This window comes from Cheilinus undulatus, linkage group 5, assembly GCF_018320785.1.
Source record: "Cheilinus undulatus linkage group 5, ASM1832078v1, whole genome shotgun sequence".
In the NCBI taxonomy this organism is placed as follows: Eukaryota; Metazoa; Chordata; class Actinopteri; order Labriformes; family Labridae; genus Cheilinus; species Cheilinus undulatus.
This window is the reverse complement of record NC_054869.1, coordinates 42,218,445-42,241,198: the sequence shown is the minus strand read 5'-3', so window position 1 is coordinate 42,241,198 and position 22,754 is coordinate 42,218,445. Positions and strand designations below refer to the sequence as shown.

Below are 22,754 nucleotides of genomic sequence, written 5' to 3'. Positions count from 1 at the left end.
TCAATATGATCCCAAATTACATAAATGGAACCATTTAGATACATCCACATAAAAGTATATGCCAGCCAATAGGGTAACAACACCAATGGGCTGGTTAAGTGATCATGTGGTTTATGGCCAGTAGACACTGCCAAAGAGGCACAGGGAGTGTCTAGTGTCAGTTTCTCATTAGACACTCTCGGCATTCTCCTCAGTTTCTGTGCTGAGCCTTGACCTGGAAGTCTGAGCTTACAGTAAATGTTTACCATAGGAGATGATGCATTATCTTCTGCCTTTGGATGTCATCAGATAATGTTACAAAGAAAAAGTAAAGCCTGGGATACTTGTCATGAGTCAAACTGGCAGCAGCTAAATAGACTTGTTAAACTCAGTTGATTTTGATTGTTATTTTATGTCGCAAAACAACATTTTTAATGATTACAAGCAATATAGGCCGTATATTTCACTTTTATATCTCAAAATAAGATGTTTATCCAGCATTTCAGGCAGAATTTTGCATACAGCAAGTGTAATGTGATACTTTGATTAGAAATTGTAAAAATAAACTTGCTAAGATTTGGAGGTTTTGCAATGCACAATGATAGGAGGAGTAATAAGAGCAACAAGACTGAACAAAGGAGCATAAGGAAGACTTGTAATTAAGTGAACCCACACAGAGCAGTCTTAACAGGTCTAATTATCACCTGACTCATTTTATGTTAAGCATATACAGCATGGTTTGACAGTTAGATTTATATCATGAAATTGTGAGCATTTTAGAAACAGAGACTTATTCAAGTGTGACAGATTCTATGATTGTCGGGGTGAAGTCAGAGTCAGCCAAAAGTGTCTGAAAAGTTTAAAGGAAGACTTAAAACTTTTTTATTATACAGGAGAAAATAAGGATGTTTGGATGAAGCATATGTCTGCATGCAGCAGTCCTTGATCCAGGTCATGCCCCCATGTACTGTAATATATCACTGCAGACACTAAAACCTTATCAGCACAATCCCTCTTGTTTAACTCGCATTATTCCTGCTCACTGATCTACGATCCACAGCTTTTGTTTCAAACTGCAGCCACGAGTCACTTTAGGAGTTTCTTTAGTGTAGGTATAAAAAAGGAGTTTATACCATGGTTTCACTCTCATGTAGCTCATGGTAAATCTACCTTAGATGATTATGACATTTTAGCAAAAGCATAAAGTGTGGTGTTGTGGCTGATGTAAAGTACCTGAAGGTATTGGATTCCTCCCCCTCCAGCCCTGTCCATGAGGTTTAAAAGGCATTTTTTAGTATTTCCAGGGTAGATGCACACAGATACTCTTTAATGCTTTATTAAGAGGATGGTTGGGAATATTTTACAGGCAATTAGTGAAGTTAAAAAGAGCAGTGAGTCCATTTCAAGTGTGGATACTCTTCAGTGGGTTTTCCCATGTTATCCTCCTTAAAAATTGTTTTTTTATATACTTTATATATTCTGTGAAGAAGTTGTATTATTTTCCTTTACATGTTCAGAGACAGTTCAGCAGATTATGGTTCAACACAGAGGATATAATACATTATACACTACACAAGTACTCATACATTCATTCACATGCAGTGTGAGGGTAAAATATGAGCTAATTTGGCATCTCCAAGAAGCTGGGCTGTTACTGATCTTCCTCTCTTTCTCCCTGCAGCTGATCTCCTCACTGCGCCTCCAGACTTGACAAATGCAGCTGCCATGTACCGCGGCCCCGTGTACGCCCTCCATGATGTTTCAGATAAAATCCCGATGACCAACTCCCCTCTCCTGGACCCTCTGCCCAACTTGAAGATCAAAGTCTACAACTCCTCAGGCCTGGTGACACCGCAGGACGACCTTGGGGGAGACTTCACATCCAAACTGTCTCCTAAGGTAATACAAATTTGATACATACATTTTTCAGACCTCTGCATCTTCAGTAAGATCTTTATTTTCTTTTTTGAACATAACCAGATACATGTAGTGTACAAATTATCCAGCAGAGGTAAAGAAGCATGCACCATAGGACCTTTATATGGCACATCAGAAATGGGTTGTGTCCAATCCAATTTGATACTGCTGGATTTTTTTTTTAAGTAAAGTCTTTAAAGGCTTAAATTAAGGATGTGTAGTAATCTACATGATACCAGTATTAGTAGATTATTGCCTAAATGTACATGTAATTAATGCACCAAAGTGCTTTACCATATAAGGTGTATTTTTTTAGTTTTAATCAGAACCAACAGACCTGTCTCACTTGAAGTTTTTTCCTTGTTTTCCTACTCTTTCCTTTTTATTTTGTTTTAAGGATTTAAGTTTTAGGTCTGAACCACAGCTAGTTTAATTTTTTGTGCTTGAGAAGAATGAGTTTGTCGGGACAATCTCAGAAAAAACAGCCAGCAAAACTGTTCTTTAACTAGAAAAATATCCAAATTTGCCTGTTTAAAGCTTCATTTGATGCACTACAAGGCTCACTGTCTGTTGGGAGGCTGTTACATTGTTGAACGTAGCTCTGAAAAAGGCAACAGAAGCTTGTTTTACGGTCATTTCAATTCCATATGTAATCCAAAGAGGTTAACTTCAAGTTTTTATAACTGTATATCTATATTTGATAATTAATCTGTCATTAACATAGAATTAGATGTTGTTTGTCTTTTTTTTCATATAAAGATAATAAGATGAACAGTTCAGCCCTAATAAGGAGAGATTTGGCATTTTTATCATGGGAAAAAAAGATTGGATGAAAAATAAAATAAAGTTGCATATGAAAGGTATCAGTATTGGCTTTAGTGCACTTAGAAATACACTATGGTCAACAGAATTTGGCCAACTCTGTTAATTAATGAATTCAGGTATCTCATCAGACCTGTAGCCACAGGTGTATAAAGTCAAGCACTGTACCATGCAGTCTCTATCTGCAAACATTTGTGATACAAACTGGCTCATTCTGAAGAGCTCAGTGACTTCAAGCATGGTGCTGTGGTGGATGCCACCTTTGCTGGATATTCCACAGTCCAATGATAATGATATTATTAGAAAGTGGAAGCGTTTAGGAACAACAGCAACTCAGCCATGAAGCAGAAGACCATATAAAATCACAGAGCGGGGTCAGGTGCATGGTCTGTAAAAGTCACCATTGCTCCCCTAATTCTATAGCTAAAGGGGCATCATGGAATGAGTTCCCGTGGCCGAGCAGCTGCACTCAAGCCTCACATCACCAAGTCCAATGTCAAGTTTCAGATGGAGTGGTGTAAAGCACACCAACACTGGAATTTCGAGAAGTGGAGGAAAGATAATGGTATGGGGCTGTTTTTGAGAGTTTGGCCTAGGCCCCTTATCTCCAGTGAAGGACAATGTTAATCTAGCATTTCAAGATATTTTGACGATACTATGCTTCCAACTTTGTGCCAACAGTTAGGGGAAGGCCCTTTTCTATTCCAACATGACCCTGACTGAACATTTTGGGATGAACTGGAGCAGAGATTGTGATTCTATCATTCCAGTCCTTTTTTGTATCGTGGGCAGGCAGCTGAATACTCTTGTCCATATAACATATCAATGTATCAGATACCAGTAAAAGTTGAACATTATGCATCCCAAGCTGAAATGGCCTAATTATCAATATTTAGCGTGAAACTGGAATATCTATGGACCCTACTGTGTTTTTTAACTCTGTTGCAACTAGGGGTGTATAAGTACAATACAGTTTGGTGCTGACAGCCACATGATGGATCATGGAGTGGAGAGATTAAAGGAAATCACACATGGCAGCATCCTTGTGATTTTTGACAGAGACAGAAAGAATGTAGATTTACACCCTCATGGTTAACAGAGTGCCTGTAGACACCAGAACAGTGTTATCATAAATGACTGCTGTCTTTAGATTAAATTAATGGGATTTTTCTGACAATTCATTTGATGGTTTAAACCTGAAAAACCAATCCCTTCATCTTATATATATCAGTACTTTTCATCTACTTCTTTCTTTTGGTTCGGATATTAAAGTATTTCCTACACAAAGCAAACACTGTCATGTTTTCAGCGCCCCACTTCCCTCCCTCTGCTTTGTCATCTGCATGGCTTACATGTAGGAGTCACATCAAACCCCTCCTTTTATCATGTCACCAGTCCTGAAGCAGTACAGTAGCTAAACTGCCTATTTTCCTCCAGGTCCAAGGCACTTGCTTGTTTTTTTTTTTTTTTTTTTTTTATCATTCTGGCCTTTTTGAACTTCTATCTAATGAGGGACCTTGCCTTACTAAGCTGAGGGTCTTTTTCTTATGAAAGTATTTTGTTTTCCGTCTGGTGTCTGTCTTCAGCACACTAAAGCCAGCACTTGTCAGCTGTGTGTGATGCAGGAGTAGACTGCTGAATGTTAAGTCCTTATTTTGCATCTCACAGTGGACATTTTTTGACAAGGAAATGCAAAGCAGGTCATATTTCACTACTTACCCTAAGGTGCTTTCACAGGGCTACTGTAAATGCGCCCTCTCCTCACAGACTGTCAGCTCAGCCCTATGGCAGCGCTCCCAGGCAGATGCAGATTTTCCCCCGTAGGGTTTTAGTAAATGGTTACCAAGAAAACATACGGAAGAAAAAAGGGATTAATGAAAGCAGAGAAGTTCTCATGCGAGAGGGGGCATGAACAGATTGCTCTCTGAAAGCTCTAATCAGTCAGTCAAAACTAAAACTACAATGATCCTTAAACTTAGAGGTCATCCGAGCACAGTGAAACTTCTTTTGACCTTCATGAACTTTATGGTTTCATTAGAATACATTTACACGGTACTTTACAAAAGTCTTCGAGAGAGAGTTTGTCCTTCAAACAATACCACATTGATTTCCTGCACATGCTCACGTCTCTCTGCTTCTGTAAAGCACGGGTGCAGCTCAGTGCATGTCATAGCTACAATCAGCATCTGCCCATGTTAGAAGTCATAGTGGAGAAAGTAGCAGAAGATGCAGGACTCATTCAAAGCAAACTTGTCGGAGTGTTTCTGTTCCAGCACCACTGTTTAGCAAAATGAAAGTGCAAAAACTGCTTCTCTATGAGTGTTTACTTGAAGCGTTTTCCAAAAATCAAGAAATCCCTAGAATTCGAAAATGTCTGTTTTTATAGCAGAAATAAACATGTGTCAAGCCTGGTTCCAAAACTGTCTTTGGTCCTCAAATCTAATTTTGCATTTGGGAAAACCAAACTGAGGTTGGGCTACATGATGGCTAGGGTTAAGCCCATCCGCTACACAGAAAGAAGGTTCCTGGCTCGAGTTCCAGTCAGGACCTTTCAGTGCAGAGTTTACATGTTCTTTCCACATACTCTAGCTTTCTCCAGCAGTCCAGCTTGTTAGATTAATTGGTGGCTCTAAATTGCCCGTAGATGTAAGAGTGGCTGTTTGTTTATAGCAGACCTGAGACTGAATGGCAACCAGTCCAAGGCGTACCCCACCTTGCACCCAGTTACGACTGGGATAGGCTCCAGCACCCCGTGACCCAAATGGGGTAAGTGGTGTGGATCAGTGTTGGCTGGTGCCCTCTGGTTGACCCCGGAGGTACTGCAGGTGGGCTGCAGGAAGCAATGAATAAAAAACATAAATCTAATTTAAAAACTAAAATTATTTTGTAAATCATGATCATGTGTAGAACCAGTGTCATGGTTTAACATGTGTGGGACTAAGTGGTGACTCTGTTAAATATTGTACTACATCATTGTTATAAGAAATTATCAGTGCCTTTCAAGGTTTCTAGGAAAGTATTGTCCTCACAGAGGACATTTGAAGCGATAAATATTAGAAGAGAGAATACAGGTGACTTTGCAGATGCCTGTTAAAAACATAATAAATATGAGGGGCTTGTTAATTGTACTTTGTGACTCTGCAAAGGATTTCGTATTAGTATTAATGTCTCTAAAGATTAATTTTCTAGAAGAAGAAAAATATGGGGGTAAATAATTTCAATATATGGTTTGTTTTGGGACTTCAATCAGCAACCCTCCCTAGTCCCTACAGGCTGAGCTGGTGCCGATCCAGTGTGTTTTGTTAACCAGTAAATACCTTCAGATTAATAGCTGGATCTCTTCTGAAAAACTTTGATCAAAGACTTTGTATGAGGGCATCTAGTGAGTCTTAAAGACCCTGCAAAGTGAACATGGTTCTGTATTTAGGTTTGTTGTATGACAGGTCACTGTGTTATGAACCCCTAAATCAAATTTCAGTCAAATAAAACATCCCTGAGTCTATAAAATTAAGCTTCAAAATCATGAAAAATGAGGCAGTGAAATCTGCTCCAGGATGGTGTGGGTGTGTCTGTTGAATAAACTGAAGCCACGCCCACTCAGGAGAAATACGATCCTCTCAGATTAAAAAAAAGTCACGATCTGATTGTTGACCTTATGATGCCAGAGAGGAGACAAAGTCAGCGTTCTGACTCGTCTTTGTTATGATGCTTTAAATGATTTATAGACCACTGTGGCTGATAGATTTGGCAAATTTACCTCACAGTGATCAAAAAAACAGCATTTGACTGACTGTTAACTTTCAATAAAGGCAGTGACATCAGCTAACAACAGACTGTACTGAAATGAACTGCTCTGTGATTTTATATTGTAGTGTTAGAGGGCTGAGTCATTCCCCACTGTGAGTCCACATATTTGCCCCACCCAAATTAAACTAAGCCAGGAAAGAGGTGACAAACTTTTTAATAGTCCAAATCCAGAATTCAGTCACATGTAGATCTCAGTTTTTGCATGTTTACAGCGACCATATTCCAACATATCTAGTGTGTTATGACAAAAATGTTGGATTTCAGTTTCCAGGGTCTTCAATCTATCTTAAATCTTTTCTTATAGTGAGTGTTGTTTTGTGATCCCTAGGTTACTCAGTCTCTGTTGGACAACAGCGACACCATGAACCTTCGCAACCAGAGTCTGGCTCGAACACGGGACCCCTCATGTACTGCTCATGGATCCTTCAACAACCAGGGAGGACACCTCATTGTACCAAACTCTGGTGAGACTATGTACCATGAGTACTCTCTTGTGTTTTGTGATAAACCAGGTATCATTTTCATTTTTGACATCAACAGACCATTTATTTTGACAACAGCAGAAGCATATTGAGTCTCTCACTAAAACAAGTGAAGCAACAATTTGAGCCAGCAAAGCATAAGCACCTTTTGCACCACTGGCTTCCAACCTGACATCCAGGCCCTCCAACATTATGATGACACACTTGCTGGATATTTTTTACTGAGGTATCAGGTTAGAAAAAGTTGTGTACTGTAACTACACACCCCTATCAGCCAACTCTCTTCTTTTATTTATCTTTCTACATTTTAGAAGAGGTATTATTTTCTCTTTCTTTCTTTCTTTCTTTCTTTCTTACTATAAAATACTACATATACAATACTACATATATATACAATACTACATATACTATACAATGAAATACAAGACGATAAAATTATGGATGGATGGATGGATGGATGGATACTTTATTGATCTCGAGGGAAATTGAAGTTTCAGCTGTCCCATTATACACATAACAAGGGGAGTAAAAACAATAGAAATCCAAAAATAAAAACAGCTCTGTGGTTCAGAATGTGCATAAAGTAGGCAGAAAAAGAATAAAAACTATAAAGATATATATGTACAAGAACAATGTGTAACCTTTTCAGGCCAATAAAGGTACAGAAGAAGCAGAATACTTAGAGGTGAACGTGTGAAAAGTTACAGAATCTGTCTAAAATAAAAAAGATAAAAATATGAATGCAGTATGGATAGAATATTGCAAGCAGTGTAAGGTAAATAGAAATATTATGAGTCCCATCTGAGAAGTTATGAGTAACTGAGAGCAACACAGACAAAATAAATACAGAATCTAAATAAATACAGGGAATATTCACATTAAAATGAGTATTTGACAAAATAACTTGAAAAAGCGGCTGTGCAAGTTGGGTTCCTGAAAGGTGTATGGAGTGATTGTCAAATAATTGAGATGGGATCATTTCACAGTATAAATGTCCTAAGTGTTCTTGTTTATGTGTTGCTGTTGCTTCTGCTACTTGCTACCCCCCCACCTCCTCCTAAAATGTAACATGACATGACACAGTACATCACAATATCATGTGATGCAACGGGATCTAATATGATACTGTGCCCAGTATCATATCCTGTGTCCTGTTTTTTTGACTACTGTGAGTAATCTGTTCCACACTTATGCACAGTAAACATCCTCTGTTCTGGCACTGATGGGAGATGTTTGCTTGGCACAGTTTGATTGCTCATGCATGCAAACAAGCACCGGTGTGCTTCATAGACTTAAAACAGATACGACCGTTCCTTAACAATCATTTGGAACAAAACCAAAATAACCACAAATAAGCCTTAAAGTTCCTGTCATGTTTCTCCACTCTGACAACTGTGAGGCCATGTGTCTAGTAAACTGCATGTGTCATATTACGACATGATGGCGTATTCATATTCAGGCCTGGTTAATCTTAAGGCAGTAAGTGTAGGCTAGTGCTTCATCACTGTATGAGTCCACTGGCCCTAAAGATTCCACGGTTTCCTTACATCTGTTTGTTTGACTTCCTAGTAAAGAAAACATTGCTTTAAAAGGTTCACCTGACCATGCCAGGAAAGAAAACCCATTTTTATTGTTTAAGTGGGGACCTTAGAGTTTTGTTCTTTTTAAAATGTGTGAATTCTAGCACTTTTAACATCATTCTATAAATAATGGTTCCCAGGGTTCATCCTGCTTCAATTAAGCATTTTAGATTTGAAAAACATTACATTCCCCACAGCAAAAAAATGCCCCAATAATGCTTATCTAGCTGCAGTCAACATAATGCACAAAATAGCCCCAGGATGTTCTCATGCAAACTAGTTTTGAAGGAGAAAAAGCTTTCATTAGACTCATGTTGGGATTTAAAAGCAGTGGACATGAAAAATAATGAATAATGTAACTTGCTGATAGGAAGCAGCTTTTAGAAGCTAGAAAACATTGCAGCACAATTCTCTCAGTGATATATTTTAGAGAAAGTCTTACATGGGCTGCCTCTATGAATTATTATTGAATGATTAATCATTATGATGAAGTGATAAGGGGTGGGGCATTTAATAATTCAGTCATGAGTGGAAAAATTAATAAATCTCATTATTTCTGCCTCTCCGGTCGTCCCTCCTGCAGGGGTGAGCTTGTTGGTTCCTGCGGGTGCCGTTCCTCAGGGCCGGGTGTACGAGATGTATGTGACTGTGCACAGGAAGGACAGCTTGAGGTAAGTTTTTTCTTTTGTTGCTCCCAGTCATCCCCTTTTTTCTCCTCATCTCTGCATCTCCTTCTTTGTACTGTTTGTTTCTTTGTTTTCTTTGTGTGTATCTGTCAGTCTTCCTCCTGAGCAGCGACCCCTCAGATTTGTTCTGACGTTGCGTGGGAAGGCTTCACACAGTGACACAGGCTCAGGATTCACAGGCAGGGATGAATCATTATTATTTTTAGTGCACACCTTGCTTTGATGATTCATTCAGCAGAGGTCATGTCAAAAAACAGCTTTCCTTTATCAGTGCCTGATTAAACATTCAAACGCTGGGAAAATCTGAATATTGCAGTGGAATATTTTCACATTAATTAATGCATTCTAAATATTATATTCTGAGAGATATTTGACAGAAATAGCGGTTGTTTCTCAGGTGTTATTACTTTAGGAAGCAGCAAAACGTTCACAAACACACATACAGACTGCTAAATACATAATGTTTGCCTTGGTAACATGCAGCAAGAAATCTGCTCTTCAATAATGTAGCAAAACTAACTCTATGTGACTGTGTCTGACCTCAGTTTTAGGACACTTGTTACAGTAGACTTCATGTATTTTCTGCCGTGCATCCCTCCTAGCCTCTCCCCAATCGATAGCAGTCAATAGGAATTAGCCTTCCTGCAGCGTGCTACAGTATTTCTAAGAGTCAGTCCTCTCTGTCCTCTGTCTTCATCTCGGTCAATAGCTGGCTAGCACACAGCTACATTGACTTCCCTCTGCAACACTTGGTGAGCCAGATTCATGTGATTCAGCTGATGAAGATGTAACCCTCAGGCGTCCATCTCCATGCATGCACTACATCTAACATCTACGACTAGTCTGACAAAAGACGCACAACAGCTCAAATCAATATCGGTGTAATTCATTAAGGGATGATCGCCGTCTTCAGAAGTCAAAGGTGCTGCTACAGTTTGAATCATATTGTTTCTGTGTGTTGGCTTTTCCTGACCATGTGAACCCTACATGAGTCAATAATGAGCCCCGGCAGCTGGATCGATCATGCTGCTCAGGATTAGTAACCCTCTGACACACAGTAAGCTGGAAAAAAATCTCTGTTATAATTTGAATCCATCTTCCAATCTGTGTGAGCTATTTAAAAGTCAATAAAAATCCTCTGAAACATGAGTGAATGAAATGAATGGATAATGGATTACACAGGAGAACACAGCCACTTTAACATGCTTTTTTAACTGTTGTTAATAGGGGTTGGGGTCAGATGATAAGTCAAAATATGCTACCATTCAATATAAATCCATGCAGCATGATACAATATAACATACAATATGACACAGTGTACTATACAATACAAAATCTACAATGTCAAATGATATGGTATGTTGTAATATGACACAATAACATACATCACTGTTGGAAAGTATATGATGAAACAATATGCCACATTATGATAACATAAAATGTCATACCATATCACATTGTGTGACATGCTCTTAATCTGTTTCAACAGGAGGTTGCAATTAAATGTTTATTCAGGAGATGATATGATACCATACAATACCTTATGATACCAACATGTTCGGATATGATGCAATAAATCTGACATGTGACATGCTTTTTAACTTACACTAATAGGAGTTTCAACATGAGGAGTTGTCAGGATTGATATGATACAAAACAATCTGATATGATCTCATCTGATAGGATAGGATAGGATAGGATAGGATAGGATAAGGATAAGGATAGGATAGGACAGGATAGGAAGGGATGGGATGGGATGGGATATGGTGCGATACATTACGACATGACACCACATCATAAGATACAATACATGGCGATACCATACTGTATGATATGCTTTGCAGGTTTTGAAAGGGAGGTTGGAGTGAAAGGGTTACTGATGATTGATATGATACAGAATTATCTGATCTGATATGATATGATATTGTACATTGCAGTGTGAATCAATGGGATATAATACAATAAATTTGAACAGGATAGAATAGGATAGGATAAGACAGGATAAGAGACAAGACACCACACAGTACAATACCTTACAATACCATACAAATTTACACCATACCTAACTATACCATAACCTTCAACAACATACGATACCATACCAAACCATGCCAAACCATACTATAGCTAACCATACCATACAAAACCATGCCAAACCATACTATAGCTAACCATACCATACCAAACCATGCCCAACCATACCAAACCATTCCATACCATGCCATACCATACCATACCATGCCGTTCCACATCATACCATACCATATACCCTACCATGCCATACCATACCATGCCATGCCATACCATAAAAAAACATACCATACCAGGCCATACCATACCATACCATACTATACCATGCCATACCATAAAAAAACATACCATAGCAGGCCATACCATACCATACCATACCATATCATAAGGTACCATGCCATGTTATACCATTTCATGCCATGCCATGCCATGCCATGCCATGCAATACCATACCATACCATACCATACCATGCCATACCTGCCACATCATATCATAACATATTAAACTTTGCAATACTTCACCCTACAATACCATACCATTACGTACGATACCATACAATGCCATGCCATGCCATGCCATACCATACAACATGCTTATAACTGTTGTTTGAGAATCATCCAAAGCTCTGTAAGAGAGGATTATGCTTCACTGTTCCAATTAGTCGTGATGCCTTATAATTCTTTGCCAATTAGAGTGGATGATGTGATTATTTTTTCTTTAGTGTTTAGGTTTTTTCAACAGCTTAAAGCAATAGCAAACACAAGTTAGATAAAGGATTGAAAGCTGGTTGGTTTTATGTGGCAAGGCTCTCTTTTTTGCTTGTTTTAAATGAAGTCAAATTTATCATAACTTACTATCTGAAATACAGTCAACTTAAAATTCATAACGGTACTGAAACCAACTTTTTAAAGTCCAAACAACTTTTTTGACACTGTTCTTCAGTATCCAACATGGTATTGAATTAAATACACGTGTCTGCACTGCAACGTACTGTACATAAATTATTGAGTGATTCGAGTTCCAAAACATAAATTTGGAATAAAAAATCCACTGAGCCCATGACCATTAGTTATGTATTATCAACACATGAGCTGTGAGCTCCTGTTTCCAGCTGAGGCCCTGCTGACTCCACTAATCATCCTCTGATTGAATCTTTGCTACCCTGCTTCATCTGTTTTCTTCTCTTATTGTTTTCAGTGCTGCAAGCTAGTCTATCCTGCTCTAATATATATAACTATTTTCCTGTCTTCTTTATTATCTCCTAATGTGAGTAATATGACAAAATAATGCTCCGACAGTGAAATCAATGCAGCTTTCTACAGATGAGTCTCACTCCAGCTGCTGTCTGGTGCTGTTCTGAAGAATGATTTCAGCTAAGTGTTATCTGTCTCTTGCAGACCCCCAGTAGAAGACATCCAGACCGTGCTGAGCCCTGTGGTGAGTTGTGGGCCTGCAGGAGCCCTGCTGACCAGACCAGTGATCCTCACCATCCACCACTGTGCTGACAATGTGCAGGAAGACTGGCTCATACAGCTGAAGAACCAGTTGGCCATGGGAGAGTGGGAGGTCAGTGTTCAGTGCTCTCTCTCTGCTGTCTGATTGACAGACTGTATATAAAGGTGGACAGAGCAACATCCACCTGGGAGTAAAGCCAAAATATTTCAATCTAATAACAAAAAAACCCCACTCTCTAAAGTAATGCCTCTGTTACAAGTCCCAGTTTCACATGGGCTTTTTGGCTCAGTAGGTAGAGTCTTCAAAAGATGACAACAGTTCCAAAGAAGTTAGGGTGGTGTCTAATATGTCAAGAAAAGCAGAATGCAATGATTTGCAACTCTCATTAGCCCATATTTTATGCAAGATAAAACATAAACAACACATCAGATGTTGAAACTTCTATTTGCTCATTTTGAATTTGATGGCAGCAACACCTCTCAAAAGAGTAGGGGCAGGGCCATGGTTACTGTTGTGTAGCATCCCCTCTTCTTTTAACAATAGCCTTTGAACATCTGGGAAGTGAGGAGAACAGTTGCTTGAGTTTTGGGAGAGGAATGTTGTCCCATTCTTGCTTGATGTAGGATTCTTGCTGATCAACTGTCCTGGGTCTTCCTTGCTTCAAATATTGCCTATTAGTGGAAGGTTTGGACTACAGGCAGGCCAGTTCAGCACTGGGACTCTTCTTCTGCAAAGCCATGCTGTTGTGATGGCTGTGGTATGGCATAGTCTTGCTGAAACATGCAAGGCCTTCCCTGTAAGAGATTTTGTCTGGATGGGAGCATATGTTGCTCTAAAACCTCTATATACTTTTCAGCATTGATAGTGCCTTCCCACATGTGTAAGCAGCCCATTCCAGAGTCACGAATGCAAACCCATAAAATCAGAGACTATTGAACTGTGCACTGATAACATCCTGGATGGTCCCCTCCTCTTTAGTCAACAGGACATGTTAAAATGGTTAAAATTTTGATTGACTTGTGGTGCACGTGGCCTAGTTGTGAAGGCGCGCCCCATGTACATGGACAACCTGGGTTCAAATCCTGCCTGAGGCCCTTTACCGCATGTCTCTCCCCCGCTCTCATCCCTGTTTCTGACTCTATCCACTGTCCTCATCTATCAAATAAAGGCACAAAAATGCCCAAAAATAAATCTTAAAGGAAAAAAAAAATTTGATTGATCTAACCACACAGCAGTTTTCCATCTTTTCTCAGTCCATTTAAAATGAGGTTTGGTCCAGAGAATACAGCAGCATTTCTGGATTGTAGTCACATATGGCACCTTCTTTGCATGATACAGATTTAACTTGCATTTGTGGATGGCATGGCAACCTGAGCCCATGCAGTGATTACCAGTACAGAATAATGCCTGTTTTTAATGCAGTGCTGCCTGTGGGTCTGAAGAGCATAAGCATCCAATACTGGCCTTCGGCCTTAGGCACAGAGATTCCCCCAGATTCTCTGAACCTTTACATCAAAAACATTCAGATAATCTTTCATTTGTATTTATTGACTGAAATATCATACCAAATTTATGTGAAATGATGTGAGAGTGTCTAAAATATTTGAGTGTGTCCCTGATTCTGAGTGAAGGACTCAAGGAAACACATAAATGATTTGAGAAAGATCCTATGACTCACTCATGGCTCATCTATGCACACATACTGTATGCTTTTGCTTTCTCCCAGAAGATCAGCCTGCATAACATTTACACAAATACAGGAAGAAAGGAAAGAAAGGGAAGAAAAGTCAGCAAACACAGAGTGCCTGTAGGCTAGTGGACAAGCAGGGGGCTGCCGACTCCTATCAGAACCAATTTGTTATGCTCCTGCCGTCGCCTCCTTCACTCATCGTTCTTATGTTTCTACCCCTCCTTTTCCCTCCTTCCCTTCTCTCTCTTTCCCTCCTTCCATCTCCCCCAGCATGAAGTCTCTACCTCAGCAGTCTGTTCGTGTATATGTGTGTGGGTGTGTTGTGTGTGGGTGTGGGTGATAAGGCTGTCTTGCAGCATCACTGTGTCTACAAGCCCCCCGTACGCTGTCTTCTGTTGCTTATCACAGCCCAACACAATGTCTCTGCACAATTAGCCATGCATAAGATTCTGGGTGTGTGAGAGAGGGAAATATGGACAGAAAGAAAAGTGTTCAGTGCAGAGTGGGTAAAGACGAGGAAAAATGAAAAGTGGAATTTCATCAGGAAGTCGATTTGTTTTCCTCTTACTGCAGAACATCCATTTCCCATCAGAAAGTTTTCCCCAAAAAACAGGCAGAGGAGGGTAATTGAATTCCCCTCACATCAGGAGGGGAGCAGCCTCGGCTGTGATTACCAGTAATAACACATTCATACCATATTGCTTTCCTACCTCTTAGTATTGATTTGGCTGGCTCATCTGCAGGAACACAACTCCGCATGAACTGGGATTTGAAACTCAATACTTGTACCACACATGTGCACGCAGAAAAGATCCATAACAGCGTTCGCGCGCTGCAGGCTCACACATTTACTCGCAGTCAAACGCAGGTGTGTGCACGACTAATTTAAGGTTGAGTGCTTATATAAGGGGAGCACAGTATGCCTGTGCATCCTCACTCAACCCAGAGAGATGTATGGATTTACCATAGTTCAGACTGTGACACAGAGCTGCAGCACAATATGAGCAACAGCCAGCAGATAATCAGAGAGGGATTGGACACACTTCATGGACAGCAGCTCCAAAACAAGGTTTAGCATTCTCCAAATGGATTCCTTGATTTTGCTTTCTAAGGACAGTACGTGCAACCAGCAGTTACATTTCAATACAGAAATTTAACTAAAAACCTAAGCCTCTGTGGCTGAATTAAATTGTAACTGAACACCCAAATGAGCTGAAAACCTACAGGTGCATCTCAAACCATTAAAATATCACAACAAAGCTCATTCCATTATTTAATTCAAAAAGGTAAACGTACATAAATTCTAGACCAATACTTGGCTGCGGCTCCTTTTGCACAAATTACTGCGTCAGTGCAGCATGGCATGGAGGCAATCAGTCTGTGGCACTGCTGGGGTGTTATGAAGCTCAGGTTGCTCTGAAACAGCCTTCAGCTCTTTTGTATTGTTGAGTCTGGCCTCAGATTCTCTATGGGGTTTAGGTCAATCTGGCCAATCAAAGACAGTCATACCATGGCCAGGAAACCAGTTTCTGGTAGTTTTGGCTTCACTGTGAGCAGGTGCCAAGTCCTGCTCGAAAAGGAAATCAGTACCACAAAGCTTCTCAGCAGATAGAAGCATAAAGTGCTCTGAAATCTCCTGGTAGACTGCTGACAGCGTTGACTCTGGACCTGATAAAGCATGGTGGACAGGCAGCAGTAGATGACACGGTACCCCAAACCATCACTGGACTTCAAGTACCGTAGATTCTGAGCCTCTCTGATCTTCCTCCAGACTCTGGAATCTTGATCTCCAAATGAATGCTAAATGAAGTTTCATCTGAAAACAGGACTTTGGACCACTGAGCAATGGTCTGACTCTTTTTTCTCCTTAGCCCAGGTGAAAAACTGATGATGTTGTCTGGGGTTCAGTAAAGGCTTTACACCAGGAACACGACACTTGCTGTCCATTTCCTCAACACATCTGTGTGGTGGCTCCTGATCCACAGACTCCAGCCTCAGTCCACTCTTTGTGAAGCTCCCGAAAGTTCTTGAATCTGCTTCTTTGTCAGTTCTCTGAAGGCCCATCCATGTTGCCTGTGCAGCTTTTCTTACCACACTTTGCCATTACAGTCAACTTTCCTTGAACGTGCTTTGATACGGCCTCTGTGAACAGTCTTCCCTTTCAGCAATGACCATTTGTGGCCCACCCTCATGTGAAGGGTGTCAGTAATTGTCTTCTGGACATTTGTCACGTCAGCTGTCTTCCCCATGGTCGTGTGTCCTGAACCAGAGTGAGAGAATGAAACCTCAGGAAACCTTTGCAGGTGTTTTGAGTTAATGGGCTGATTAGAACTCTTTTCAGGACAGAAATAACTGACAAGAAATTTGACTTTTCGACTATATTCTAATATTGTATATAATATTAATATATAGATGCATAAAGCATCTATAAACATGCACCAAATACCATCAGGATTGGAAGTTGTACCTGCAACAAGAGCAACTAGATTCATAGCTTCTTTTCAGTAGATTGCATGCTTTATAATCTGAGCTAAACCAGAATAAGGTGTTAAAGGGATGCTTGTGTTTGTTTTGGGCTGACAATAATGGTAAAGGAAAGTTGAATGACTGTTTTTTTGGTCAGTTCTGTGTTAGATGCATCTCAGCCAAAGCTCTGGGGTTTCTCTACCCTTTAAAAGTCTAGTGGATGGATTTCTTATAAACAGGAAAACTCAGGCATTGTGTATTATATCAGAACTATCTATGAGCCAAACTGAGTCAAACTCAATATTTTCAGTTTGTTTTTAATTTCCTCACCATGATTTCTACAGAGTTAGCTCAGCTCCCTTCAGCCCTGTTTACTGAAGCAGAGGAATGCATCAGTTAAAAACACACCCTGCTTACACAAGGTCTGTTTGCATTAGTGGGAATGGCTCCAAATGGAGGTCCGGTTAGGTTATGTTAACACACAGTATGCGGCTTAATGCCTGTGAATTCTCAAACAAAGCCAGCATTCAAATAACGCTCAGGTTTCACTCAAAAGCAGTCTGTGCTGACAAATAAAAGCTTTCCCCAAATAAAGGTGACATATAAACACACCCTGGTTGTGCAAAAAGGGGAATAATCTACATGTCCAACTGCTCATGTAAATAGTGGTGCCATATTGATCTCCATTAGATTTTGTTGTTTGAACAGAGTTGCTGCTGTCACACACGGTTTCCTTTTACAACAGTGACTGGGAAAGTTGGGGAGTTATGCTCCTGATCTGATAGATGGGGTCCAAATGTGAAACAAAACAAGAAAAGTTGAGTTTGCTTCGACAAGGACAAATAAAAGCTGCACACAGGGGCTAGATTAATGATAACAAGTGGATGAAGTCTGGTTTTAGAGCTGAAGGCTATGCAGAAGTGCCTACAAAAGTCTAATGAGTAGCAGTGGGCGAGTGAATCTGATTTTATGAATCCAATTGGGAAAAACACATTACTTCTCATTTTGATTTATTACCTTAGTAAACATGTTTCTAAAGACTTTACGGTTTGAATAATTAGTTTCAAATATAGACTGCACAAACCTTTAGATCACTCTAGCATGCCAGGGAGGTAGAGTGAAACCCCACCTGCAATAATGTGTGCAACTGTCAGCACCCCTTATTATGAATTTTTGATTTTTCCAAATTATTTGGGACAGCATGGATCTGGTTAGTATAACAGTGGATGTGTGTCAGTCAATTAGGCGGTCAGTCAGTTTGTGAGGTCATTCAGTCACTGAGAAATGATGTCACATCCTGAGTTTATAGTGTTGATGCTCTAAGTATGTAATCAGTCAGGAAATCAGGTATGGTTTTTCTCAGTAAGTCAAGAATTGTGTGAAAAGCATGAAATAAAATGAATAAAGTATCCCAAAATTTTGGAAGCTGCCTTTGAAAATTACGTGAGATCTATCTAATGAAAAATCCCCCCAAAAAGCCCTAAAATTTAACTTTTCCATGAAAGTTCTGAGATAGTCTTGCTGCAGACTACAGATCTCAGACCATAGAAACCTTGCAGACCACTACTGTGAGGCGCCACCTCTGTCAGAACAGAAATACACACTAAAATTTTTCAAATAAAACTGGATTAAACTTCCGGTTAGTGTTAGGGTTAGTGTTAGGGTTAGGAGTTAAAAGTAAAAAAACTGACCTCCAAAATCTAATTACAAAACGTTAAATAAAATCGACTTAACAGTCTGCTTACAGGGAAAATGCCTGTCCTCCATGAAAACTCTCTAACACAGCTAACGTAGTTACAGCTTAAGCTAATAAAGCAAAGTAAACTTGGTTAGCTATTTAAGCTAGGTAGGTATTGTGGCTTATATAGTTTGCAGAGCTGAAGCTAATGAAGCTACGATAGCTGTGTTAGCTTTGGCTATGTTTGCTAAAGCTCATGTTACTAAAGCAACTAATTAGCTACATTGAATTTAGTAGTAATGTTAGCTAGGGTAGTAATGTTAGCTTTAGCTAAAGCTAATAAAGCTAAAACGAGCCGCCCTTCTTGTAGCTGTCAAACAGGTCTATCATCCCAGATTAGATCTCTGACCTTGTTTCTGTTTTATTTATGAAATGTTGCTCAGTCTTTAATGTTTGCAATGTGGTAATTTCATGAATGTTACTGCTAGACTTTTCATATCATTGAAGTTGAATTAAAAATGAAACCCTTCTAAAATGTTGCACATGAAAGTCTGACAGTAGTGGTCTTCAACAGGGGCATCTGAGATTTGTGGTCTGCAGTTGGACCACTCTTGAAAATTCCAGCAATGTCCACAAAAATTAGTGGAAAATTTCTATAAAGTTTGATGCAGTGTGTATGTTCAAAGAGGTGTTCATAAGCCAGGTGTGGAGTTAGTTTTTTGACAGTAATAAGTCTGTTTATTTTCATACAAATACCTCATGTTAAACTGTGTTTTTAGCCAATCTCTATTGTCGAAAAATATATCAAGCAACAAGCAGGGGACAATACTGATTTTTTGTAATAGCCAATAAGCCAACATTTGCAAATTAATTTAGTTGATAACAATATTGGTCTCAATACATAAATGTTGTTCATTAACAAAATTTAAGGAATTACAATTTTAAAAAAGACCCAGCTGATACAGGGTTATAAGTCCTGCCTAGAAGTCAAACGTATTTCTACAGATATCTGTTATTTACAGTCAGTAGATCAGTGGTAAACATCAGCAGGAATGTTCATAATGATTATTAACTTTTTGATCTAATATCTGTTGATAAATATATCATGCCGATAATAAAGTGCATCCTTTACAACAGATTTTTGAAGTATAAATCTGAAGACCTGATTGAGTTTTCTATTATAACTGATATGATTATTTGTGCAGAAATTCACCTCCATGTAGTGTTTAAGCATGCCTATTTCTGCAGTTGAAATTAACATTTTGAGTATTTATAGAACATTCTCAACCTACAGACATGCAAGAAAATGTGCTTTTATGTGGAACCAGCTGCCTCCCCACATCAGATTTGCCAATTCAACACCTTTGAAACACAGCTAAAAGCATATCTTTTTCATAGAATGTTTTTAAAGCACTTTGATGCATTTTCAAAAGAATCTGCAGTTTTAATGTAATTGCGTATGAGAGCATCATAATCTAAATTACTGTGTCTTTCTACATTGTTTTATTCTGTCACTACCTGTAAAGCACTTTGGTGAGTTCATGCTTTTTCCTCATTGACTTTATTTTTCAACACTAGAGGTGCTACTTGATTACAAGTCATCTTAAGTGGAATTTGTAAAAGAAAAATAGGTAATAAAGCAAGCTATACTTTAAGATGTTGCTGCCTATGTTTTAAAAGTCAATTCAATATTGCTCTTTCATCCAGAAAAAAAAAAATTATAATACTTATCTTGCGTATTCTCTGATTTGGTTACTTCTGACTCGCCAAAAAACAAGATAGCAACAATCAAATGATGATACACAAACTCACAAACCAGGATAAGAAATTTAGGAAGATTAAGTATTTCTAAATTCTTTCTTTGGGCACAGGAGGGCACCAAAGCTGACATGACCTGAACGCTTCTCACATGTTCTTTAATTAGAAACCAGATCTTTGTCCACAGAGAAAGGAGGGAATAAACTGCCAATTCAGGGACACATTTTAGATCATAAAACGCTTACAGTGTGGGTCATGTATCACAGATCCAGTGTGACAGTCCAGAAAATGTGTGTGACTCTGTCTGTGTGTGTTTCTTTTATCCCCATAGGACGTGGTTGTCGTAGGAGAGGAGAACTTCACCACCCCCTGCTATGTGCAGATGGACTCTGAGGCATGTCACATCCTAACGGAGACACTGGGGACGTACTGCCTGGTGGGACAGTCCATCTGCAAGGCAGCTGCCAAGAGGCTCAAGCTGGCGGTCTTCGGACCAGTCTCCTGCACAACTTTGGACTATCACATCAGGGTCTACTGCCTGGACGACACACAGGACGCACTGAAGGTGAAGTACTGAAACTTAACAACTCCAACTAAAAACATCAACTTAGCTGCTTTTGTTAGTCTGTTTTGGTGAATTAGGCTAAAGATGTGTCCTAATTCAGGTGCTGCATCCTTCAAAGGGTGCATTTGAAGATGGACCAGTTGCATTACTGCAGCACGTTAAAGGTTTAAGTACTTTCAAATGCAGCTGACAAACATGTCCTACATTTGAAGCAGTGTAAATTCTGAGAACTGTTCTTAATTTTATCCTCTTGGTAGTGTGTTCTGTGCACCCTTCCCTAATACCGTCTGTTGCTATAGCTAGTCACTCCACCAGCAGAAGTATTGAGTAGTTAACAGTACAACCAAACTGCAGCTATATCTTCTGCTTCATTATTCTCAAACAACTCTGATTGGTCTGATCTGGGCCCAATCATTTTAGATTGGAGCTTTGCAAGATAAATCAGTCTAATAACAGACATAGAGTCTGGCCAATCCATCTGCTTTGCAAGGTTAGGAGCTTTTAACATCTGTCATCTCAGATCCAAGTCGCTACCGGTCGCTAGTTAACAGACTTACTCTAACCTCCAATATCCACATACAACAGCTATGCTGCGATCTGTTTGCAAAGTGCAATGCAGAGCAAATGACTGCCTTTCAGTCTTTGCAGTTTCACTGCCTGCAGTTCCAGAAGCGCTCCTCACTCCACTTAGTGTTTGATACGGGCTAGGTCTATCACCAGCACCGGCTGCTTTCAAACCATCTCAGTCATCATAGAGCAGATCAACCCAAACGGCCAGAAAAAAATCTTTAAAAATTGCCAACTTTTAAAATCCAACACAATGCACAGACATCCAATAGTAAATCATCTCCATGTCAACGTCACGTCTCCTCCTGTGGAACAGGCAAAAAGTCATCAGGAGGTCATTGGGTCACAGAGCTACTACGGTGCTATTGATAAGGAAGTTAACTTTTGAAGACAGGAGTATGTAAAAAGTAGAGACCAGCTTGCAAGAAGTGAAAGCTTTAGTGATGAAGAAGGATAAATTCCCCTTGTTCTAAAGCTGGTTAAAATTCAGGGAACTCAATTAGTTTCTGAACCAGTCAATAATGTCAAGACCTCGGACACTCTGCTGACAGGATGGTGACTAATGTTAGCCTGTTGCTTTTTATGCTGGCAAGCACCAAAAGTTGTACAAAGACCCTAAAAGTTCATGAGAGGTGTTTTAAAATACCTATTAGTCACATTACTACTTCTCTTGCTCCTACTGGTGTGTGAGGAGTTAGCCAGCCAGTTTGTGGAGCGATCTTGCCCGTCACAAAGGCTGGGTCCGTCATGAGATGGGCCCTCCAAAGTATATCATCCCTGAATTAGGACACAGCTTAAACACTACACATGTAACGGCATATGATTTAGAGCATGTTTTAAAGTGAAGGTAAGGAAGAGATGCATGATATTTACATCTTTAGACTTTCGTGTTGTTTTGCTCTGTGAGGGTTCAGCTCTTCTTTGAACACCCATGCTTAAACTCTTCCCTGATAATTTGTAATACGCAGAAGTTTGACTCAAAGTGATTTTGCAGAGTCATAAATACAAGCTTATTTCACCTCTAGTCTAGTGAGAAGCTGTAAACAAGACAGGGTCAAGCAAAGTCAAAATAACGCTGCTTTAGAATCCCAACAAACTCGGAGCACTGGAGGGACCATCTGATACGGGAGATTAACGCTGGAAATTTATGCAAGCGATGATAAGTCAAGTGTCAGTGTGGTGCAGAGCCACACTCACACAAACACCCAGCACACTCCGCTTTAACATTTCAAACGTGCATTTGTGGCTTGGAAAACAGAGTTCAGAGGTG

The 22,754-nt window shown here is 39.6% G+C and overlaps 1 protein-coding gene across 2 annotated transcripts in view; it reads left to right on the top strand.

Moving 5' to 3' along the window:
• Window positions 1-22,754, top strand: part of si:ch73-72b7.1 (netrin receptor UNC5C) — a 403,146-nt gene that overhangs the window by 361,932 nt on the left and 18,460 nt on the right. For both annotated transcript variants that reach the window (XM_041788199.1, XM_041788198.1), the window contains 5 exons: window positions 1,661-1,878; window positions 6,854-6,989; window positions 9,171-9,258; window positions 12,703-12,871; window positions 20,684-20,917. In XM_041788199.1, coding sequence (XP_041644133.1) covers window positions 1,661-1,878; window positions 6,854-6,989; window positions 9,171-9,258; window positions 12,703-12,871; window positions 20,684-20,917 — 845 coding nt within the window. The remainder of the gene's footprint in view (window positions 1-1,660; window positions 1,879-6,853; window positions 6,990-9,170; window positions 9,259-12,702; window positions 12,872-20,683; window positions 20,918-22,754) is intronic.